The 21561-nt window shown below is 35.1% G+C and overlaps 1 protein-coding gene across 7 annotated transcripts in view; it reads right to left on the bottom strand.

Annotated features, from left to right (window-relative positions):
- The window catches only part of CAPN7 (calpain 7), a 53115-nt gene that overhangs the window by 14011 nt on the left and 17543 nt on the right, over positions 1 to 21561 (bottom strand). For 6 of the 7 annotated variants that reach the window (XR_313443.2, XR_001361577.1, XR_001361579.1 and 3 more), the window contains exons 7-21: positions 19119 to 19245; positions 17808 to 17893; positions 16065 to 16158; positions 14829 to 14975; positions 13395 to 13501; positions 12192 to 12312; positions 9692 to 9836; positions 9458 to 9557; positions 9069 to 9204; positions 8200 to 8275; positions 5340 to 5485; positions 4518 to 4580; positions 3798 to 3928; positions 1925 to 2017; positions 1601 to 1832 (exon numbers count right to left, since the gene is read on the bottom strand). Coding sequence is in view for 1 of the 7 variants with exons in the window: in XM_005863600.2 (XP_005863662.1) it covers positions 1688 to 1832; positions 1925 to 2017; positions 3798 to 3928; positions 4518 to 4580; positions 5340 to 5485; positions 8200 to 8275; positions 9069 to 9204; positions 9458 to 9557; positions 9692 to 9836; positions 12192 to 12312; positions 13395 to 13501; positions 14829 to 14975; positions 16065 to 16158; positions 17808 to 17893; positions 19119 to 19245 (1717 nt within the window). In the remaining 6 variants the exon portion in view is untranslated. Of the gene's footprint in view, positions 1 to 544; positions 1833 to 1924; positions 2018 to 3797; positions 3929 to 4517; positions 4581 to 5339; positions 5486 to 8199; positions 8276 to 9068; positions 9205 to 9457; positions 9558 to 9691; positions 9837 to 12191; positions 12313 to 13394; positions 13502 to 14828; positions 14976 to 16064; positions 16159 to 17807; positions 17894 to 19118; positions 19246 to 21561 lie in introns of those variants that run through there. The other variant, XM_005863600.2, reaches the window with a different exon arrangement.

Raw genomic sequence — 21561 nt, 5'->3', positions numbered from 1 at the left:
CCCCCATTTACCAAGGTTTGAATTCGAATTCTACTTTTGCTGCTACAAATCTGAGCAATTAGGGACAAGGTGGTTATATTGGAAAAGAGGTTCTCAACTTCTGCTGCACATTAGGATCTCCTACAAAGCTTAAATACTTCTCTGGTCTGAGCCCTAGAGATTGATTTAATTGTTGGGGTATGCTTGGGCATTGGGTTTTTAAAAGCTCCTCAGCTGATTCTATTCTATTTGGTCTAGCCAAAATGGATAATTTCCCTTCCTTATACACCTGTAGCACTGTGTTTGGAGCTCTTATAGAATTCAACATTACAATACATTAACTTGCTCATAAACAGGTCTCCTCCATTAGATTTTTAAGGGCAGAGATTAGAACTTAATTCAGTTTGCATCCTGTAAGATTTTTTAACACAAGAAGTTCAAATCATATATATGTTTATAATAAAGGCCATAGAAAATTACTTATATTTACCAAAGAGAATTCTCACTAGTATAATAATCTACCCCTGTCCTAAATGATAAAGAAGAGATTTTTTTGAAGTATGAATTTTCAAGCAAATAATGAGTTCTTTAATCTTTTACATGGAACATACTTGATGAAGTCCTCTACTAATCAATTTCTCTAGGTTAAACTACACAGTTTCCATAAGTATAAACATTTTATTTCAATTAAAGGTATCAAATACAAAATAAGTTTGATAATTATAAGAGATGATGTAAAATACCACCTTATTTTCAGATCTTTAAAATCTTGAGCATCATTCTGCTCTGATAGATTTTTATGTAAACAACTGGGAATTTACACACAAGACATTGGTATCTTGGCAATTTCTCTGAATGCAATCCCAATTAAAATATATTAAATTCTCAATTGTATTTTCTCCACAGTGCTGTTACCATTAAAAGCACTCAACTAGAGAGCAATTAAAAAGTACCAACTAAACAGTGATGTCTTCAATGTCTCAGACTACTACTTTCGTTAACCTGATAAAAAATGACTGCAACAGCGAATATATATACTTCAGTTCTCTTTACATGATTCAATGGGAGACAGGTACTAACTTTAACAACCTTCACTCTTAAGCATGAGCATCTTCATGCTAAGCTAATTAGTATTTCTTAAAGCTTTATTCTCTCATAACATCTGGGCAACAAACATTTAAAGTCATAAATAATGCAGAATTAAAATCTGTAATGGTGACTATAATTCATTTGGTAATTAGTTGCCCAAGATGCACAGTAGAGTCACAATACAAGCAGGTTTTACCTTACAACATGCTCTGCCAGAAAGACAATGTATAGTTCAGATTATACCAGCCTACCATTCCATTCAGTGAGTCTATGTCCCTCTCATCTGGTCTCAGTTCCCTCTTAGCAAAATCATATCACAGTGTGACTGAGTATAAACTTTAATCATCTGCACTTTTTAAATACACTGTGGCCCCTTTTAAATGCAAGCCAATTCACAGACACACAAAACCATGTAAGTGGTACTTCTAAAGTAATTTATGGCAATTCTGTCTATATACAATTCTCACTAAGCACTCTGACTTGAGCACCGGATTCCATTGTAACATTTTTAGAGAATTAATTCTGTTCTTACTGTTTAGTGTCCTGCAGATTTGTCTCTTCATTTGAAGAGTTGATTGTTTGGTAAGTATAAAATCCAGTAAGTGCAGCCATTTCCCCATCACTGAAGCTGTGTTGTCTTGATGGGAATAATACTATTAAAGTCCAAGAAAAAAGGTCCGTCTTGTTTAGGCAAAAATGTACTGGGAATGATATTGTAAATCCCAGCAGGTATATTTTCTAATTCCAGGTAGCAAAACCCACACCTGTATTTAGGGAAAATAAAAACAAGGCTTACAGAAGATGATGCCACAATAAGCAAAGTAGAAATCAAATATAATCAAAATGCCAACCTTACCTGTAGTCACCACTAGATTTTCTCTGAAAGCCATGGGGACCAGGGTCTCCCACCACAGACACTGTTACAACTTCAAATCCAACACTATACTGCCTAGCAGTAAAAAGAAACAGAATTACTGCTAAGTAGTCTCAAATACAGACCTAAAAGTAAGCATACCTAAAGTGCAGATGTACTATTGAAGTCAAGTACAGGCTTTCCAAAGCTTCAGGAGGAAGCTTCCTACACTGAAACACATGCGTACTATTTTTACACTAATTATAGAAAACACCATTTCTGTTTTAAAATTGCAGCCATAAAGATTAATACATTAAACTTACTTTAGAATAGACTACATTTTACTATAGGCTCCCAGATAATAATGTTAAATTGAAATGATAAAAATACTGTCATTGTATTAGGCAGAACAAGTGGGACAGGAGAGAAGACCCTGAAAAAAATCTCAATTTAAGAAAGTAATTAGCATATGGTAGACATGGCATTCCAAATCAGTATGGAAAGGAAGTATTATTTAGGTGGTGATGAGGTGATAAAAAATTGAATTGTATCTCACACCAAATATAAAAATACATTCCACATGGATTAAAAGTATAATGTAAAAAATAAAAATCATAAAAAGAACAAGAAAATACAGTGAAAATTAACTTACTATTTGGGTGAAATTTCCTGCCCAGAGCAAAATAAACAAGACTGATTACTTTAAAATGTTTTTTTTTTCTATTAAATTTATCTGGGAAAAATACTTGCAAATATATGAAGGAGTTAATGTTCTTACAGACATACCCTATGAAAAACATGACAACTCCAACAGAAAAATGGGCAAGACATGAATTAGCAAAATAGGAAAAAATACACATTGTCAAGTATTTTTACATGTTCAATCTATCTAGAAATTAAATACATAAGGGTAATTAGATAGATACCTTATATCACCTAGAAGACTGGTAAAGGTTTTTAAAATGATTGTGAAAAGTAGGTTAGTCCTATTAGAATTAGTTTCTTTTGAATTTGTAAAGCAGGCACAATTAAGCCTAGTTTTATTTAGTACTATTTTTTAATTTGTATTCTCTAGTTTTTAAACCTTTTAAAATTGTAAAATATATTACGACATAGTTTGTAAAGTGAACAAACACCTGGGTTACCACCACCTAAATCAACAGAACCTCTCAGCACCACAGAAGTCCCTTGTATTCACCTTTCTCATCACAATGCCTGTGCCCACAAAACTTTCAATCACTTTCTTGCTTTGTATATAGTGTGACTATCAAAGTATGCATCCTTAAACAACAGTTTAATTTTGCCTGTTCCTGACTTCATGTAAGTGGAATCATGTAATATATATATTGTTATGTTTGGCTTCTGTTTTTCAGCATTATTTTTAAAACTTATCCATCATGTAGTGGGTAGCTATAATTTATTTTCATTGTTATGTAGGACTATTTTATAATCTTAAGTGCCACTGATATACATCTGGGTTGTTTCAAATTTTTGGCTTACAATGGTTTACTGGCCATTTGGATTATCTTTTTTATGACATGCCTGTTCAAGTTTTTATTTTTAAAAAACTAGACTTTTTTCCACTAATGTAGCACATGTAAAAATATTTTTATTGAGGTATCTCCTATAGTAATCTACCTGGAACTGATTTTGCGATCTGATATTAGACAGGGATCTTAATTACCAATTTTGGTACATGGATACTCAAATTATTTCAGCACCATTTATTGAACAGAGTATCCTTTTCCCACCCTTACGCAATAGCATCTTTAACATAAATCAAACATTCATATATGCATAGGTCTGTTTCAAAACCCTATTCTGTTCTACTAAGCTCATTTTTAATATAACATTAAGAAAGTTACTCATCACAAACCTTGGTCCTCTTAGTTCAATTAGTAATGGTCCAGTCTTTTCTATGTGGAATTGGTAAATGGGATTATTTTTATGAGTCTCTTGGAAATTTGCACATCCTCCAGCACTCTGACCACTCCACTTTCCATGAATCTAACAAAACAAAGTCTGTGCATTAACAAAACTTCACATTCTCCAATTCTATGTTAAAGAGAAAACTCCTTCACAACTCCCCACCCCCGCCCATCTCCTCAAAGATGGCAACTCCCCACTCTGGCCCCACCCTCTCCCCCCAGTCTTTGTCACCTACAGTGACAGTCAACGTCACTCTTCATTCCAGCCAGGCTGCTTTGCTATACTAAGCACTATCTCCATCTTTCAGCTTTAAATCAAGTTGTTCTCCCTGCCAATAATTCTCCCTCACATCCTCTATACATCTAGCCCACCCTGTAAAGTCAACCCTCAATTTAAGAGGTTCATCCACATGGCTTTCCCTAATGACAAAGGTTTATAGTAATCTTTCAATTTCTTATTTCTGCTCACAGAATCAATGTTGCTTACTGAAGATCTTGTATTCCAACTCAGATTGGATAGAGGCTATTTACATTTCCCTTATTCCTTTCAAGCTCTGGACTATTTTATTTTGTAAGAAATTGTTAAATGTGAAGAATGAAAACAGAAAAAGAGAAAAAGGGAATTATAAGATTTCTCTGAGATCGTGACCCAGAGACATTTCTCTTACCTGCTTTGTTAAGGTGTACGGTGAAGGAATCTTTGAAAAAGTAAAGCTGCACGCTGAATATACCTAGATTAAAAAAAATTATTGTACTGATAAAGTTTATACTTATAAAAATACCAAAGTGAGAAAAGAATATATTGGAAGTCTAATAAATTAGTTGACACATATAAAAGTCATATTCTGTAGGCAGCCTGGAATCAAGACTGGTTTAATGAAGCTAGGGGATCTGGTATTCACTTTCTCTGGCACTGTGTGTGACTCAGGCCAAATCACAATTTCTGTAGGGCTTGTCTTCTGCATCTGAAGAGTGAAGGCAGCTCCCCAATGTCCCTTTCATCACAAAAAAATCTATTCTAAGTGAATTTCTTTACTGATTTTTGGCATACAAATCTATGCAGAACAAAATTACAATGATCTTCCCAACTTGTAAGAGCAATGTTTATAGGCAATCGATTCCCTTCCACTAAATTCAGCATCTTCTTTTTCAAGTCAGCAAAGGTATTATAGGAGTTTCTATTGCTTGCTCTGTAAATTTATTAGTCCAATGTACCACATTATCTCAGGACTAAACTATTACTCTGGAAAAAAAATGCTCATTGAAAATGTTATGCAAAATTAAAAGATTACTTTTCAAAAGCATTATTTTATACAGGAAACATCATAATTTAATATTGAATTGATACACATATAAACACATAAAAATACACATATACATAAAAATACATAAATTTTCATAAACTTTTTCTGTAGATAATCCCACTTACAAAGCAGAGCACATAATATACTTTATATTATTGTTTTGTCACTGTATGTTAGTTTACTTACCCGGACTGTGTAATGGATTGTATTCTGTTTTTCATACTGAGAAACCACTAATGTAAAGGTATGGGTCCCAGGTGTGGTCAGCTTTATCTTAGTCAAATAATGAGGGCTGTTAATTCGAATCCCATCAATGTATGGGGGCGGGTCAGCTGCAATAAACCAGTGGGTTTACAGTAAGGAGACTTAAATTTAAGTTTTATGGTTGATGGTAGGAAAAATACTTAAATGAATGGACATCCCCTTAATTGATTCTATCTCTAAATATAATGTTACTAAAGAATTACAATTTCAATTAAAAACTTTATAAATAAATTTGAAACTTTAAAATTAATGTTTCTAATAAAGCAAAAGCAATCTTTTAGAATACATTCAATGATATATAGGATAATCCCTGCTCTCTGCCCTATGCTGCTTTCCTTCAGGATTTGCTTATTTTCTTTAGAGAAAATTTTAAAAAAGATACAAAGAAGTAATGAAAAATGTGTCTATATTCCCCACTACTCAGAATTAAAATTTTTTTCTATATTAGCTTTCTTATAAAACAAAGTCCCTTTAAACCACCACCCTTAGTCTTATTCCATTCCACTCTGAGGGAGTTGATGGACATCTTTTCAAACTTTAACACCCACCTCCCCCTGCCCGCCCCCCGCAAAGGAATGAATGGGTAATTGTTATCTGTGAGCATATATTTAAAAAAGGATTGTATGTCTTGTTTTTATATCTTTATTTTTCACTCAACATGTTTTTGAAATCCATGCTGTTCTAGATATGGTTTATTTCTTTTAAAACTGCCTCTATAATATCCTATTGTATGAATATAACACATTTTATCTATACCCACATCTAGTTATCCAGACAATCTGAATATTCAGATTATTTCCAATAGTTTGCTATTACAATGCTGCCTGATACATACTTTTATTAATCTCATCAATCAAAGCTGACATAAAATCATTTCATATATGTGCATTACCATAGGTCATTTTAGATCAGTGCTATATATCACTTGGCTTACTTGGGAACACTGACTATTTATAATGTGATCTATTAGAAAAACATTTTATTTTAAATCCTCATCTGAAGATATTTTTTCATTGACTTTTTAGAGTGGAAGGGGGAGGGGGAGAGGGAGAGGGAGAGGGAGGGAGGGAGGAAGAGAGAAACACCGATGTGAGGCACATTGATTGGCTGCCTCTCCCAAACATCCTAACCAGGGCCAGGAACCTGCAACCCCTGCAACCGAGGTATGTGCCTTTGACCGGAATTGAACCCGGGACCCTTCAGTCCGCAGGCCAATGCTCTATCCACTGAGCAAACCGCCTAGGGCAGAAAAACATTTTAGAATCTCAAACAGGTAATAGGTTTCTAATGCTTAGAGGTGTGTAATCTAGTGTCAAGAGGAAAAGAATGGGCATTATCTCTGATCTTGGACAAGGTTTTAAACCTTTCTATATCTGTTTACTCTTCTGTCAAAAGGGGAACAGTAAGGCCTGTTCTATTGATCTGAGTGCTATGATAAAAATAAAATTACAAACTAGGAATACCTTGCAAAGGCAAAAATCACTATATGTGGAAGAGAGGGAGCATTGTTAACCCTTTTTGGTCCAACCTCGAGGCTGACTCGACAGACCAGGCGCTAGGAGCAGGTCCAACGTCGAGCAATAAGAACATTAAAAAGTTCAACATCCAATCCCGTCAATTAATTTGGACCAGATTGTTTGAATTCCAAAAATAACATTGGACTGCAAAGGGTTAAAACAGATCCAAGTAAAAAGGGTAACATATATTTGAAATTCAAAAGCAGTGTAACATTGTAACACTAGGAACATATTCACAACACTTTTTGGGCTGTATAATGACCAACATGTGAAAATGGAAAATTTGGCTGGTTTAACCACACATTTATCATTGGAGTACTATATTCCATGCCCATTCAAGAATATCTAGGGATACTGACTGCTAATATCAATGCCATGACACACACAGTGTGATGGGGCAGAATGCCATGTTCTTCTATGATTAAGCAAAACCTCCCCTTCTTTCTGCTCCTCCCCCAACACTGCCCGTTTCTTTGCACAGCCTTCTTGAAAGAACGGTCAACAACTGCCCCTTACTTCAGTCTTTTCTCAAACCACACTATTTCTCTTCCAAGTCTGTTCCTGTCAAGATCAACAATGAGTGCCATGATGCTAATTCCAATGTCTCTTCTCAATAATTGATGTAGTGGCCACTCTTTCCCTCATGAAATATTTTCTTCTCTTATATTATATGAAACCTTACTATTTTATCAGGTACTCTGTTCAAATTCTTTTGTGGTAACTTTGCCTTTGCTTAATCTTAGGATGACAGATTTCAAGGGTCAGGTCCTGGGTGATCATCTCTGTACCTATACAACCCTCTCCATAGATGATTTTATACAGTACTCTCTTCAAATGCCTGAGCAACAAGGGCACACACAATGTGTTCAGGAGGAGTACCTCAATGAGGGTACTGTGAAAGGAGGGTGCATGAGATAAAGGGTGACAGTAAAGTTAAGGCCAGAATTATACACCAGGATAAAGAGCTCGGATTTTATCCAAGAGTCCATGGAAAACCATAGAATTTTTGATCAGACAAAGAAGATATGACTTAAGTTTTAGAAATAAAACTCTTACAGCAATGTGAACTCCCAAATTTCTGAGGACTCTATTAAAAACAAATGAAAACAAAACACATGTAGCATAAATAACCATCTATTTGAGTGGTTTTTATTAATCTATCAGCATAATTTTTTCTGTATATTACCTCCATAAAATGTAATTTTCTACTTAATCATATCAATAAAAATTTAATGTTTGTTTGAATGTTTGCCTACTAAACATACCTGGATAATACACCTTTTTTCCATCAGTCTTGTATACAACCATTGTGATAAATTCTCGATTATTTGCAAAATCATCCTAAAAGCACAAAGAATCCAATATGGTTAAGGAAATGGGCTCAAATGCTCTTAATGGGGGGGAAAAAAAAGAAAAACTCTAATTTTAAAAGAATTTATTTCAGCTACTTTGTGCGATTAAAATAATTATTTTTCTGGATTAAATTGTCATTCCAATAGACTGACCATATTGTATGAAAAAATATATTAAAAAAGACTCTAAAGCTATTAAAATATGGTTACCCTTTACAGAATCAGGCCTAATGATTCAAATTTCCAACTCTCCCTATAACACATTTTAATTTAATATTTTAAAGACCCAAAGCATATATAATCAACATGAAAATCCTCACTAACAGCATAAACTCCCTCATGTTTTTCTTCAGAGATGATTTTTTTAAAAGATACATTTTTATTGATTTCAGAGAGAGAGGGAGAGAGAAACATCAACGATGAGAGAGAACCACTGATCAGCTGACTCCTGCACACCTCCTACAGGGGATCGAGCTGCAACCCGGGCATGTGCCCTTGACGGAATCAAACCTGGGACCTTTTAGTCAGCAGGCTGACACTCTATCCACTGAGCCAAACCAGCTAGGGCTCTTGGCTAGGGCTCTTCAGAGATGATCTTTGAATAAAACTTCTAAGAGTATGATTACAGATGATAAAATATTCATTTATCTAAGAAAATACCATTTTCAAGCCACCCATATAAATAAAACAGGCTGATGATTAAATTACATATTTTGTTCACAATAGTCTAATTATTTTTAAAGGAGTTTCTATATGGAATATCATAAGAAGGGTATCAGTACCTTGTCTGTTATGTGTCTACTAAGCAAAACCCAAACTGCAGCGCCCCCTTGTGGACACTGCACCTCCAACTTGTACTGGGGATTGTTGGCCAGGCTATAGGCATCTTTCACAGGTCCTTGCTTAGCATCCCAAGTACTAAAAGATCAAGTCAACAAAGAAGGAAATAATGAAGTGTTGTGTTTCAGATATAATTAAGTTACCAGGTTTAGTTTTCACAGTTTCTGGCATGACTAAGAAGCATATATAAAGAAAATAACTATTACATGATAGTCATTTTGGGGATTGACAAAAAGAGAGAGTACTAGTCTTCCTAAATTAATCATTTTATTTTAAATAAAAAATGTGAAGACTACTTTAAAGCATATTCTGAAATATGCAAAGAAGTTACCTGTGAATACATGTTGATTCTTTAAAAAGACCTGGATTCCAACTCAAATAAATCACATCATAATATTGGCAGAGATCATCCCATGAGATCCAAAATATTCCTAAAAATTAGATATCTTTATTAATCTAAAAATATCTTAATGATAAATGACTTGTCAGTTAAACACATTTCACATTATTAAAGCATGTTATTTAGAGATCAAATAGTATTAAAATTACAAAAAGATGTATTTACCATTGTCTATTTTTTGAGCTGTTCTAGGATCAAAGTTTAAATATTTTTGCAACTCTGGGGTCCAGTTTTTTACATCATTTTCACTATATCGTCCTTTCCAACGTAAATGACTCCAGGGATTTTTCAACTGGATAAATCGCAGCCCCTATTAAAAAGAAAACAAAAAACAAAACCAAACCAGGAGATAACATAAAGTTGCAAAACAGTTTTTACCATATTTTCATAAATTGTATCATTCTCTAAGGGAGGATGCATTTTGAATACGTATCAATTTTCTTCAAATAAATTTGAAATTAATATTTTTTAACACTTTCACATGTCACACATCTGATCAAGAACTGCAATTGGCTACCTATCCCTAGAGCTATGCAGTTCATATGGTAGTGACTACTTAAAAGGAAATTAAATAGAATTTAAAAATCAGTTCCTAGTCACACTAGCCACATTTTAAGTATTCAAGAACCACATGTAGCTAGTAGCTAAAGAATGGCACAGCACAGAGAACATTTTCATTGCAGGCAGTGCTGCCTTAGAGCATCAAGTATTTCCTGTTCTTTCAGAGCCTACTCTACACTGGCCCCACCATTTTCATACCCCACATATCTTTGTCTAGTCTAGTCTTTCCTCTCAGAATCCCATAAATAATTCTTATTCAATTTCACCTCTAAAGGCATTTGTTCATGTCGTTTCCATTTCCTGGAAGGCCCTCTCTGATCCCTTTGAACTCTTTCCTTTCAGATCCTCTTTAGCTTCTTCCTCTACTGATTATCTCTGTGAAGACTGAAGCAATGAAGAAAAGAGTGAAGAAACCTGTCACCAGGCCACAGCTTACTCCACTACCTCTGTTCTAAAGAGCCTCAATCTTTACAGAATAACTGCCATGCAGAATTGATACTGTGTGATTTTAAACTTAAAAGGCTGTTATTTGAAATTCTTATTTTACTGGCAATCAGGGATTTTGAAATGCTTTATTTTCAAGTCAGACCAGAGGTGCCTATTATTCTCATAAACATGTTATTTGTTTAGTTTCCTTTGATCATTCAGAACAAATAGTTTTATTATTCAAAGTAAATTATATCTCAGAAATTTTCCTCAAACTCAAACTTACTTTCATATTGCCTGCTTCATTATCTAAAATTTAAATCTTGTGCCACTACCTCAATATTGGTCACCTATAATACCTACCTCAAAAAATGTTCTAACAATAATATATATACACATATTAATAGCGACTTTTATTCCCAATATTTTGCTTGTGTTTGTTTTAGAATGTAATTTGCCATAAACAAACCTCTCAGTTTATTCAATTCATATAAAATCTTATTTTTCTTCTTTAAGTAGTCAATTTTTATGTCATGTTTAAAGGAAAACAGTTCAACAAAAAATGGCTGATTTAGAAAGCCTTGAAACTATAAATTTTTAAATGTTGTAGCCTTCATTATTCATGTAATTCCACAGGCCACTAAGAAAATCAGTCTTATTTTTTTTTTATATTTTATTGATTTTTTACAGAGAAGAAGGGAGAGGGAAAGGAGAGTTAGAAACATCGATGCGAGAGAAACATCGATCAGCTGCCTCCTGCACACTCCCCACTGGGTATGTGCCTGCAACCAAGGTACATGCCCTTGACCGGAATCGAACCCGGGACCCTTGAGTCCGCAGGCTGATGCTCTATCCACTGAGCCAAACCGGCCAGGGCAAAAATCAGTCTTATTAATACACAGCGGTTATTGTTGAATGATCACTGATTCTTTCTATAAATTTAAGCAGGGGAAATTGAAAGACACTGTTAGCTAAACCTCCCAGTGACTAGACAGCTTAGGTACCAAGTCATTAGGGAAAAAAAAAATCCTTCCTTAAAAATCTTTGTATTTTCTAATCTATAGGACAGATCCATTTTTCAGTTAAAAATAATCAATAATCTGAAAAATAATGAAGTCAACCATTTCAACACCTGAACACAGAGAAAGGGTCTGAGAGGTCTGAAAGCATACAATGGCTACCAGGAAGAGAAAGAAACACTTGCAAACCCACTGGCATGTTTCTTCATCACAGGTATCTTATTTTTGGTATCCTTTCTCAAGTATGTACCGAATGTCTACTATGCTCTAGAGCAGCGGTCACCAACCTTTCGGACCTCACGGACCACCGGTTGGCGACTGCTGCTCTAGAGTCTAACACTGATTGACGCCAACACCAATGTGCTGCCCAAAACCTTGGGGGCATGTATTCACCTCAACTCTTCTACTTGCATGGAAAAGAGGAAGAGGCATATAGTATTTCTGCTGTCACCAATATCTATGTTGTCACTGTCATTACATTTCCCATCTTTTTATAATTCCCAATGACAGATCAAGTTGTTTAATGTAATAGGTGAAATGCTTTTAAAACTTTGCCTAAACCTTGATTTGTCAGTATTCTGAAGTCCAATATATTATTTGGGATCCTTGTAATGTCTTATTAACAAACAAGAAAAATAGAAAAATATTTAAGGTAAAACCTTGAACTCTCTAATATCCAAAACAGCATATGCATGTGTGGGAACCAGACCCCACTTTTCTCCTTCAGCTTCAGTCATCATTCCAGTTGATGCAGTGATGAGGACATCCCCTTTGTGAAACCTGGAATCACCCCAATAGACAAAGATTAAAGGAAAAACATTTATAATCTCAGATCACATCATCTTTCCTTTTGTCTAATGGTTCCCATGAAAATTTCCACAAATTTAAAATCTTTTAAAAAATAAGCTAATCCCAACACCCCCTGAAGGACTTTAACAAGAATTATATTTCCATTTCACAGCCTAATTTATGTGAGATAAATTATCACATCCCCCACCCAGTTTTAGACAACTTAATTCTCAGGTAGAAAGCTATCAATGAAGGAAAGAAACAAATGCTAAATTTTCAAATGATTTACAAATAAAGAAGACATAAAATGCCAAATGCACTTCCTCCAAAGTAATATTCATTATCAAATCATTGAGTTTTTTAGTTTCACTAATGAATGTGTATTATTTATAGACTAGAGGCCCGGTGCACAAAAATTTGTGCACTCGGGGAAGTAAAGGGGGGGGGTCCCCCAGCCCAGCAAGCAAGCCTCCCTGCTCGCTTCAGTGCCTGGCTGCCGGCTGCCATCTTGGCTGACAGTTAATTTGCATATACTCACTGATTAGCCAATGAAAAGGGTAGCGGTCGTACGCCAATTACCATGTTTCTCTTTTATTAGTGTAGATAGTTTTCCAGTCCCTATATGTTACCAATGCGTTTTGAAGTAAAGGGGGCTGTATCTATCCGCTGCCCTAGATTCTATGAAATGAACTGAAGAGCAACAGCCACTTCCTCCCCTACATATCATTTAAGGCTTCAGTTAACTTCCTCTGTATGTTCTCAGACTTCTCTTTTCCCACCTTCCCTCAAATTGGTAAGTATTAAGGAAGTAAAAATTTTTCCCATATTAAGATATTCCAGATTCAAATGTTTTAGACTATCTATAACCCGGGTTAACTGTATATCTATCAATGAGGATAATTGAGGGCTGGTTGTAGCAAGTACATAAGTGAAGTCGACTAAAAACACAATTTCCCTAATAATGGAAAATGGCAGTCTCTGTAATATCTATTCTAAATAAGGTATGAAGTTTCAAAACAACCTTTTACTATGAAGAGAGAGAGAGAGCGAGCGAGAGAGAGAGAAATGTTTACCTTTGATAAAGCATTCGGAAAGAATTATCCTTACTGAAAGTCTGGCTATCTGAATGCATAGCAATCCTTTCTGGTATCCACCCAGTCAGTGCATGAAGATCAATATTCTGCAACATTAAACACATTTCAGGACTGTCGACCTTTATTTCAAACTCTAAATACATCCCCAGGGTAGTTGTTAAATCTCACTGATTTGATATAATGATTTTGACAGAAAAAAAAACATTAACTTCTGGTTTATTCCTATCAGTAATAAACTTCTTATAACTCATATTCCTACCTGGATTTAAGCACAAGCTTATATTCTTTTTCCTAAAATCTTTATTGCTTTCCCTTAATAAATATGAAAACCTCAAACACATAACAGAAAAAAAACTGCTTTAATAATGATGATAGTCAATTACCATTTAATGAGTTCTTACAATAGCATAGTTACTTTTCTAATGTTTTACATATATTCTCATTCTCTAAGTTGCATTGGGTAGATTACCAGGCAATGAATTAGATAGATAAACTAAGAATATTTGAAGAATAGGGCAATTGAGCATGTAGGTGGGGAAGAAATTTTAATGTACTATTGCATTTACCTATGACCTATACATTCTTTGACTAGCATTATAAGCACCAGAAGAATGAAGGAGGCTGGGTAGTAAGGCAACAAAATTATCCAGGTACCATGATGAGTGATACGCACATATTTTATCATTTAATCTTTACAACTCTGAGAGTTGGGCATTATTCTAGTGGGAAAGAGGCTAGGAAAGGTTAAATACATTTTCTAAACCTATGATTAGTGTTATAGTTGAAAGTCATGCTAATCTAATTTCTGGTGTAAGCCCAATAATTTACTTCATAGAATTAAAGGACATTGGCACATACCTCGATTTTACAGGTTAAGGTTGGGAAATACTAACAAACAAAAACTCCTTGAATCTGAGTTTACAAATCACAAAAATATATAGAACCATGACAATATGACACACTCCTTTGATCTGAAGAGGCTTTTTGGAAATGTACACTGTATTAAATTGCTCCTAGATCCCAACATAATAGCAGACACCTACATTTTAGGCTTTCCTAAATATTGAATCTATTCAGCAGTCCCTTGAATACCATTTTATTATACTGTTGATGAGATGCTGTAGGAACTCAATTCTCGTTTATATAAATTAGACTATAGTAAAATGGGTATTGTTATATGTCATTTTGCTTAAAGTTGTAGAACCTATGGAAGACATTAAGTGGGGACTTACTGTACAATGTGTTAACCTTATAAAAGAAAATAGATACTCCCATAGTAAAGTGACTGATCAACATGATTCAGAGGTTATCTGTTTTCACTTCCTTTAAACAAAATAGCATCTATAATCATTCAAATTTAAAATAGTCATATAAGATAATGTAAGTCTGTATTTGGATCATCATATTACTTACTGAATTGGATCCTGGGAAATCATATCCTCCCATGACTTTCATATATGCTTTTTCAATGAGAGAAACCCATAATTCACTTTTGTTGTTAGAATAAGAACAGAGCAATTCTCCCTTATGATCAACAGGTAATTGGTCATCAATTATCACCTGGGGAAAGATAACAGTACTTTCCTTAGTTCGTATAAAATATCTTAAAATCTTTTCTATTAAAAAAAAGCAGCTTTCATACTGATAAAGTAAAAAGCATGGTATACCTATTATTAAAGGTAATGACAGTTTCCTATTTCTAGAATCTGATCAATTTAAAAATGTTATACGGCCCTGCCCGGCTTGGCTCAGTGGATAGAGCGGGGGTGGGAAAACTTTTTGACTCGAGGGCCACAATGGGTTCTTAAACTGGACCGGAGGGCCGGAACAAAAGCATGGATGGAGTGTTTGTGTGAACTAATATAAATTCAAAGTAAACATCATTACATAAAAGGGTACGGTCTTTTTTTGCTGTAGTTTGCCCACGGCTGGGATAGAGCGTCAGCCTGCGGACTGAAGGGTCCCAGGTTCGATTCTGGCCAAGGGCACATGCCTGGGTTGCAGGCTTGATCCCCAGTGGGGGGCGTGCAGGAGGCAGCCAATCAATGATTCTCTCTCATCATTGATGTTTCTATCTCTCTCCTCCCTTCCTCTCTGAAATCAATAAAGAAATATATTTAAAAAAATAAATAAAAATAAAAATGTTATATGATGTTTTAATTGAAGTTCACATTAATCTCCCTGTGAGATAATAACCTTTAGCTAATTAGATGCTAAATACTATGAATCTACCATCAAAATTATTAGGGATTCTAGAAATGTACACTGTATCTAAAATAATTACTTTTTGGAACTTTCTATAAATATCCCAAAACCATTAAAAAAAACCAACTTTATTCTTGTCATGATTTTTATTTTTTTTAAATTATTAACATTTGTTACTGATAGCAGTATGCACATCAGATTCAAAGTCAATGAAATGTTAAAATGCTTACATGTTTTTAAAATGTTTATATAAGTAACATTTCTTAATGATCCTATTCAATATTTAAAGGTAGGGAAGGGGGAGGGAGAGGGAGAGGGAGAGGGAGGGAGGGAGGCAGGGAGGGGGAGAGGGAGAGAGAGAGAGAGAGAGAGAGAGAGAGAGAGAGAGAGAGAAGAGAACAGAAGAGAACAGAAGAGATAGGAGTGGACAGACACATTATTCACCTTTCTTGGGACGCCATTGAGGTGAAGTTTTACCATATACTTTCCACATGGATTATACTCTGGCTCACCATCCTTATTCTGAGGGTAAATTATGCTTTTGTAAAGAAAATAAATATTGAAATACCAACATTAATATTCAACGTAACTACTATGCAGAATATTATAGACATGTGCTACTACTATCTTGGCAATTTGATAAAAAGAAACATGAGAATATTTTTCTATAGTAGGCCTAGAAAAAAAGTTCACCCTAATCAAAATGCTTTTTTTAATGTAAATAAATGAATAAAGTATATTATGAGATCATACAGCAGGGCATAAATTTCAAAATATTCATGAAAATGCTCAGTGTTAAATTATATACTCTAATAAATTTTCTATTAAGAGGACATACTTTAAGCCAAATAAAATAATCTACTATTGACCCCAAGAAGTAAAGAGCATTTCAATTAACCACAACTAAGGCAACAAACTACAACTCTGACAGAGATAAAATTAAAACAACACTGATAAAAGTTATACAAAATTATCCAATAAGATACTTGTAAAAACAATCAGTATCAATTTTCTTTCACACATTATTTATATGTATGATGTTTATCCAAGATGGCAAATAGCTTGAAACTAAAGTCTGTATCTAATTCACCTTTATACTTTCAGGATTTAACACACAAAAACCACTCAGGAAAAATTGTATTGAAAAAATTCTGAAGCTTAATTTTTATAATAAATAATTTTAAGCAAATAAAACTTAAAAAAATACCCCCCCACAATTTCAGTAACATTTCCGTACATTCTAAAGCAGTTCCAATCAAAAGAAATGTTATTTCATATTACATATATTTTATATTAAATGTTAAAGAGTAATTTTAATATATTTCACTTAACATCTCCAAAATATTATAATTTTACAATATAAAAATTTAAAATATTTTGCCTATTTCATATATTTTTGTGTGCTAAGTTTTCAAAATCTGATTCATTTTACTGTACATTCACAGCCCATCTCAATTCAGACTAGCTATTTTATGTATTCAATATCCACATGTGGCTAGTGGCTATCATACAGTACAACCCTATATAAAAAAAGCCTAACATACTAAGTATCCGGTCATCCATTCAACTAATCAAAGTGTAATATGCTAATGATATGCTAAGGCTGCTCAACTGCTTACTATGACGTGCACTGACCACTAGGGGGCAGACAGTCGACTGGCTGACCAGTCGTTATGATGTACACTGACCACCAGGGGGGCAGATGCTTCAACCGGTAGGTTAGCTTGCTGCTGGGGTCCAGCTGATCGGAACTGAGCTAGACGAGATGGGCCGGACATGCCCTGGAGCCCTCCTTCTGTCCCTCCCCAGCTGGCCAACCTCCCGCACCCCTCTCTGGCCCTGATCATGCACCAGTGGAGTCCCTCAGCCTGGCCTGTGCCCTCATGCAATCCGGGCTGAGGGACCCGGATTGCGAGTGAAATTATAAACATGACTTAATTTTACTTTGACCAATTTCATTTATTTCAAGACATATTTATTCTTCATATATTAACTACACGCACATACATTCTTACACTGTTTTAGCAAACTTGTTCACATTCACAAATCATCTGCTTAACACATAAAGGCCATAATATTCTGAGTGATACACTCTCTTTACTTTCTAAGCCAAAAAGGTCTACGTTTTAAATTTCTATTTAAGACAATTACATGAAAAGGGCTAAAGGAACAAATATAAATTTTTACCTGGTAATCAACTTCTTATTAAATCGTCTTTCATAAGCTGCACTAATAGCCAGTGATGCGACAAAGGAACAATCTGATACTATTGTCTGTTAATAAGAATTAGTATATTTCATTCATTCATGTATCAACATTTCCACAATATTTAAGCATTGCACCTAGCACCTGACTTTTTATACTAAGTATCTTTACTGCTTGAGTAGGAAATAAATAGAAATGCCATACTACCAACTCAAATTTTGTTCAAATAAATCCTTGAAAAACCAAATAAGCTATTTCAATGAATTTAGAATAATTAAATATGGATGATGCATTCCTTGCATAAATAAAGGCATGCCCACTGTTTTTCTTTCTACAATGTTACTTTATTTTTAAATTGTATTGGGGTGACACTGGTTAATAAAATTATATTGATTTCAGGGGTACAATTCTGTAATACATCACCTGTATATTGTATTGTGTGTTCAATACCCCAAGCTAAGTCTCCTTCCATCACCATCTATACCCCCTTTACTCTCTCCAACTTTCCCCACTCCCCTTTCCCTCTCACCATAAGTAATCACCATACTGTTGTCTATGTCTGTTGTGTTGTGTGTGTGTGTTTTCTTAATCCCTTTACCATTTTTACCAAGTGAATCATACTTTTGATGTGGACAAAAAATTAAAGGCATTTAAAAAGTTGGTTTATGACCTCTAAAGATGAATCCTATATAATAAAAGGCTAATGTGCGAATTGTCCCCTCGGGAGTTCGATTTTTCGCTATGACATGCACTGACCACCAGCGGGCAGCGCAGAACGAAGGAAGGCCCTGATTGGCCCTAATTGCCAGTCAGGCCTAGGGACCCTACCCATGCACGAATTTCGTGCACCGGACCTCTAGTATGTATATAAAAGATTCTTGAATCATAGTATTTCAGATCATTATTTTATACTAATGTGGAAGATGCCTGTAATTTCATTGCAAAACTTAAAGTTTGCAATAAAGCCATATTGTTGTTTCAATATTAAAGTGTTTTAAATAAGCCCAATTTCTATCTTTTCTATTATCTTATCAACGGTAAAATTCATATTCTCAACTTTCTCATCTGCAAGCATGTGTCCATAAATAGGGTCTATATAAAACTCTGTGACTGCTCAAAATAGTTATTCACACTTTTATTATCTCAGTATGTCTAAATCAAAGTGTGCAGAATAATTTTTCCAAATATACTCATGCATCTGAATATGTAATAAAAACTTAAGAAAAAAGTCAAATCTATATCCAAATTACTTTAAAATGCTAGCTTTCATATAAAATTATACAAAACATATACCTGTTTTATGCTGAAACTGGACACAGTATAAATCATTGTAGGATTGTTGCTGAGGTCTTCTGGGCGTACCCATTTGGAAAACATAGCTTTTTGTTTAGGTGATAATGGTAGCTTGCCCAATCTATCACTGAGGTAATAATAAAAATTAAAAAACAACAATAATAAAATTAATCTTAAACAATGATTCACAACCAAAATTAAAATTTCCTAATTTTTTTTTGTATAGTGCTCCTAGCTATATTTAGGTCATCCTAAAATAATTCTCTGGTTAAATCGGGCTCTTTACACTTAACCATGAATCCAGTCAATCTGATCATCCGCCCTATTAAACAAAACAAAACAAAACACAGATACCTGCAAACAGAAGTGCAATTTAAATGCATTTATGCTTATTTTAAAGATATGGTTATATTCAATAAATTCAGTTTTGATAAAATGAAGCCACTAACAACAATATAATCTGATTCATTAAAAACGATCTAGGAAACTACAGATCTTTTGGGTCTTGACAAACTCTTTTCTGCAAGGCTAACAATGAGAGTATCTAATTACTGAATAATAACCATATGCCAGGCATTATGCTAAAGTACTTTACATACATTACTCATTGAATCCTCAAAAACAATTCTATTACAGCAAGTATTTTTGGAAAAGGCTTAAAGTGTGCCGGAGTCCATTCATTGTCTTTACTAGCTGAGTTTAGACAGAGACCCCCCAAAAGCTAGTAGTGCTTGAAAGTCCTAGTAAAGGTCAGGGCTTGAAAGTCCTAGCAAAGGTCAGAACTGTGCACCACCCAGTTAATTTAGGTAATAATAGTTGAAGCATCATCCCCACCTTAGTTCACTTAATTCCTTAGATACTTATGTAGATCCTTGTTGATTATTGTTGATCAGATACTCTGCCTATTCCTGGAAATCTATCTATTGATGAGCTAATCAGATAATCTGCCTATTCCTGGAAATTGTCTGCTGATCTGTGTGTCATTGAAACCCCCTTACCCTAAGGGCTACTCCAGATCAATAAAAGATTGGAGCAGCCTGAGCATGGGTGGAAGTCCTTCGGGACTTGCCCGCCTGGTCCCCCAATATTGCAAAATTATCTCGGGTCTTTTCCTCTCATTTGTTGTGCGGCTCCTCTTTCAGATACCGAACCCTACTCCACGCAGAACGTGGAGGGAGTGTTACTCGACATCAAATTAAAAACAAAAACAAAAAACAAGTAAGGTTTTTTCCTTTAACCTTTGGTCGAGAATATGTTTGTATACTTTCAGAGAACAGCTACAAGACCATGTGGATTCCTGTAACAATGGATCCCAGAAAGCCAGCCACAAAGACAGAAGAGACAGTTCAGAGATGGAGATGGTGAAGATGCCTTGCCATGCTAGCAGTCAGCAGCTGTGCGTCGCTGCAGGGTGCCCAGGACCAAACCAGAGGACCGGACCTGCATTACCACCATTTGTCCACCATCCAGAACCAACATTTCATTGCTGGCACGTACACATGAACTGTCGGACATTGAAACTTGGACTCAAAACTTTTGGACATTGAAATTGGGACTTGATTATTTTTTAAAGAAAAAATAAGGGGGAAAGTGATTAAACAACTTGCCCTGGCCAAACAGCTAAGAAATACCAGAACTGGCTTTTTCTTTTTTTAAAACTGTTTTTATTTATTTCAGAGAGAGAGAGAGAGAGAGAGAGAGAGAGAGAGAGAAACATCAATGATGAGAGAGAATCATCGATGGGCTGCCTCCTGAACTGTCACCTCCTGGTTCATAGGTTGACACTCAACAACTGAGCCATACCGGCCAGGCCAGAACAGGTGCTTGAATTCAGGTCTCTGGTGCCAAATCCACCATTCTCCTCCATTACCCTCTATTCACCATGTGCTGGCAAAATATAGTGCATTACTTTTCTAAAATTGATGTAGAGTACTAAATAAAAATTATCTTTCCTCAAACCTCTTCTAAAGCAAGGGCAACAAATCTTTGGGTTTCAAAAGATTTCTTGGGCCCTAGCTGGTTTGGCTCAGTGAAGAGCGTCAGCCTGCAGACTGAAGGGTCCGGGTTCCATTCTAGTCAAGGGCACATGCCAGGGTTGTGGGCTTGATCCCCAGTGGGGGGTGTGCAGGAGGCAGCCGATCAATGATTCTCTGTCACCACTGATGTTTCTTTCTCTCTTCCTCTTTGAAATCAATACAAATATATTTTTTTTAAAAAAAGTTCCAGCTGGCCTGCCAGTGAATGAGGCCAATAGTTAAGAGTACTGGCTACAGCCCTAACAGGTTTGGCTGAGTGGATAGAGCAGGGGTGGGCAAACTTTTTGACTCGAGGGCCACAACGGGTTCTTAAACTGGACCGGAGGGCTGGAACAAAAGCATGGATGGAGTGTTTGTGTGAACTAATATAAATTCAAAGTAAACATCATTACATAAAAGGGTACGGT

This window comes from Myotis brandtii, unplaced genomic scaffold (genome assembly GCF_000412655.1).
Source record: "Myotis brandtii unplaced genomic scaffold, ASM41265v1 scaffold18, whole genome shotgun sequence".
In the NCBI taxonomy this organism is placed as follows: domain Eukaryota; kingdom Metazoa; phylum Chordata; class Mammalia; order Chiroptera; family Vespertilionidae; genus Myotis; species Myotis brandtii.
Note: the sequence above shows the minus strand (reverse complement) of the source record. Positions and strands in the feature narration are given on the sequence as shown.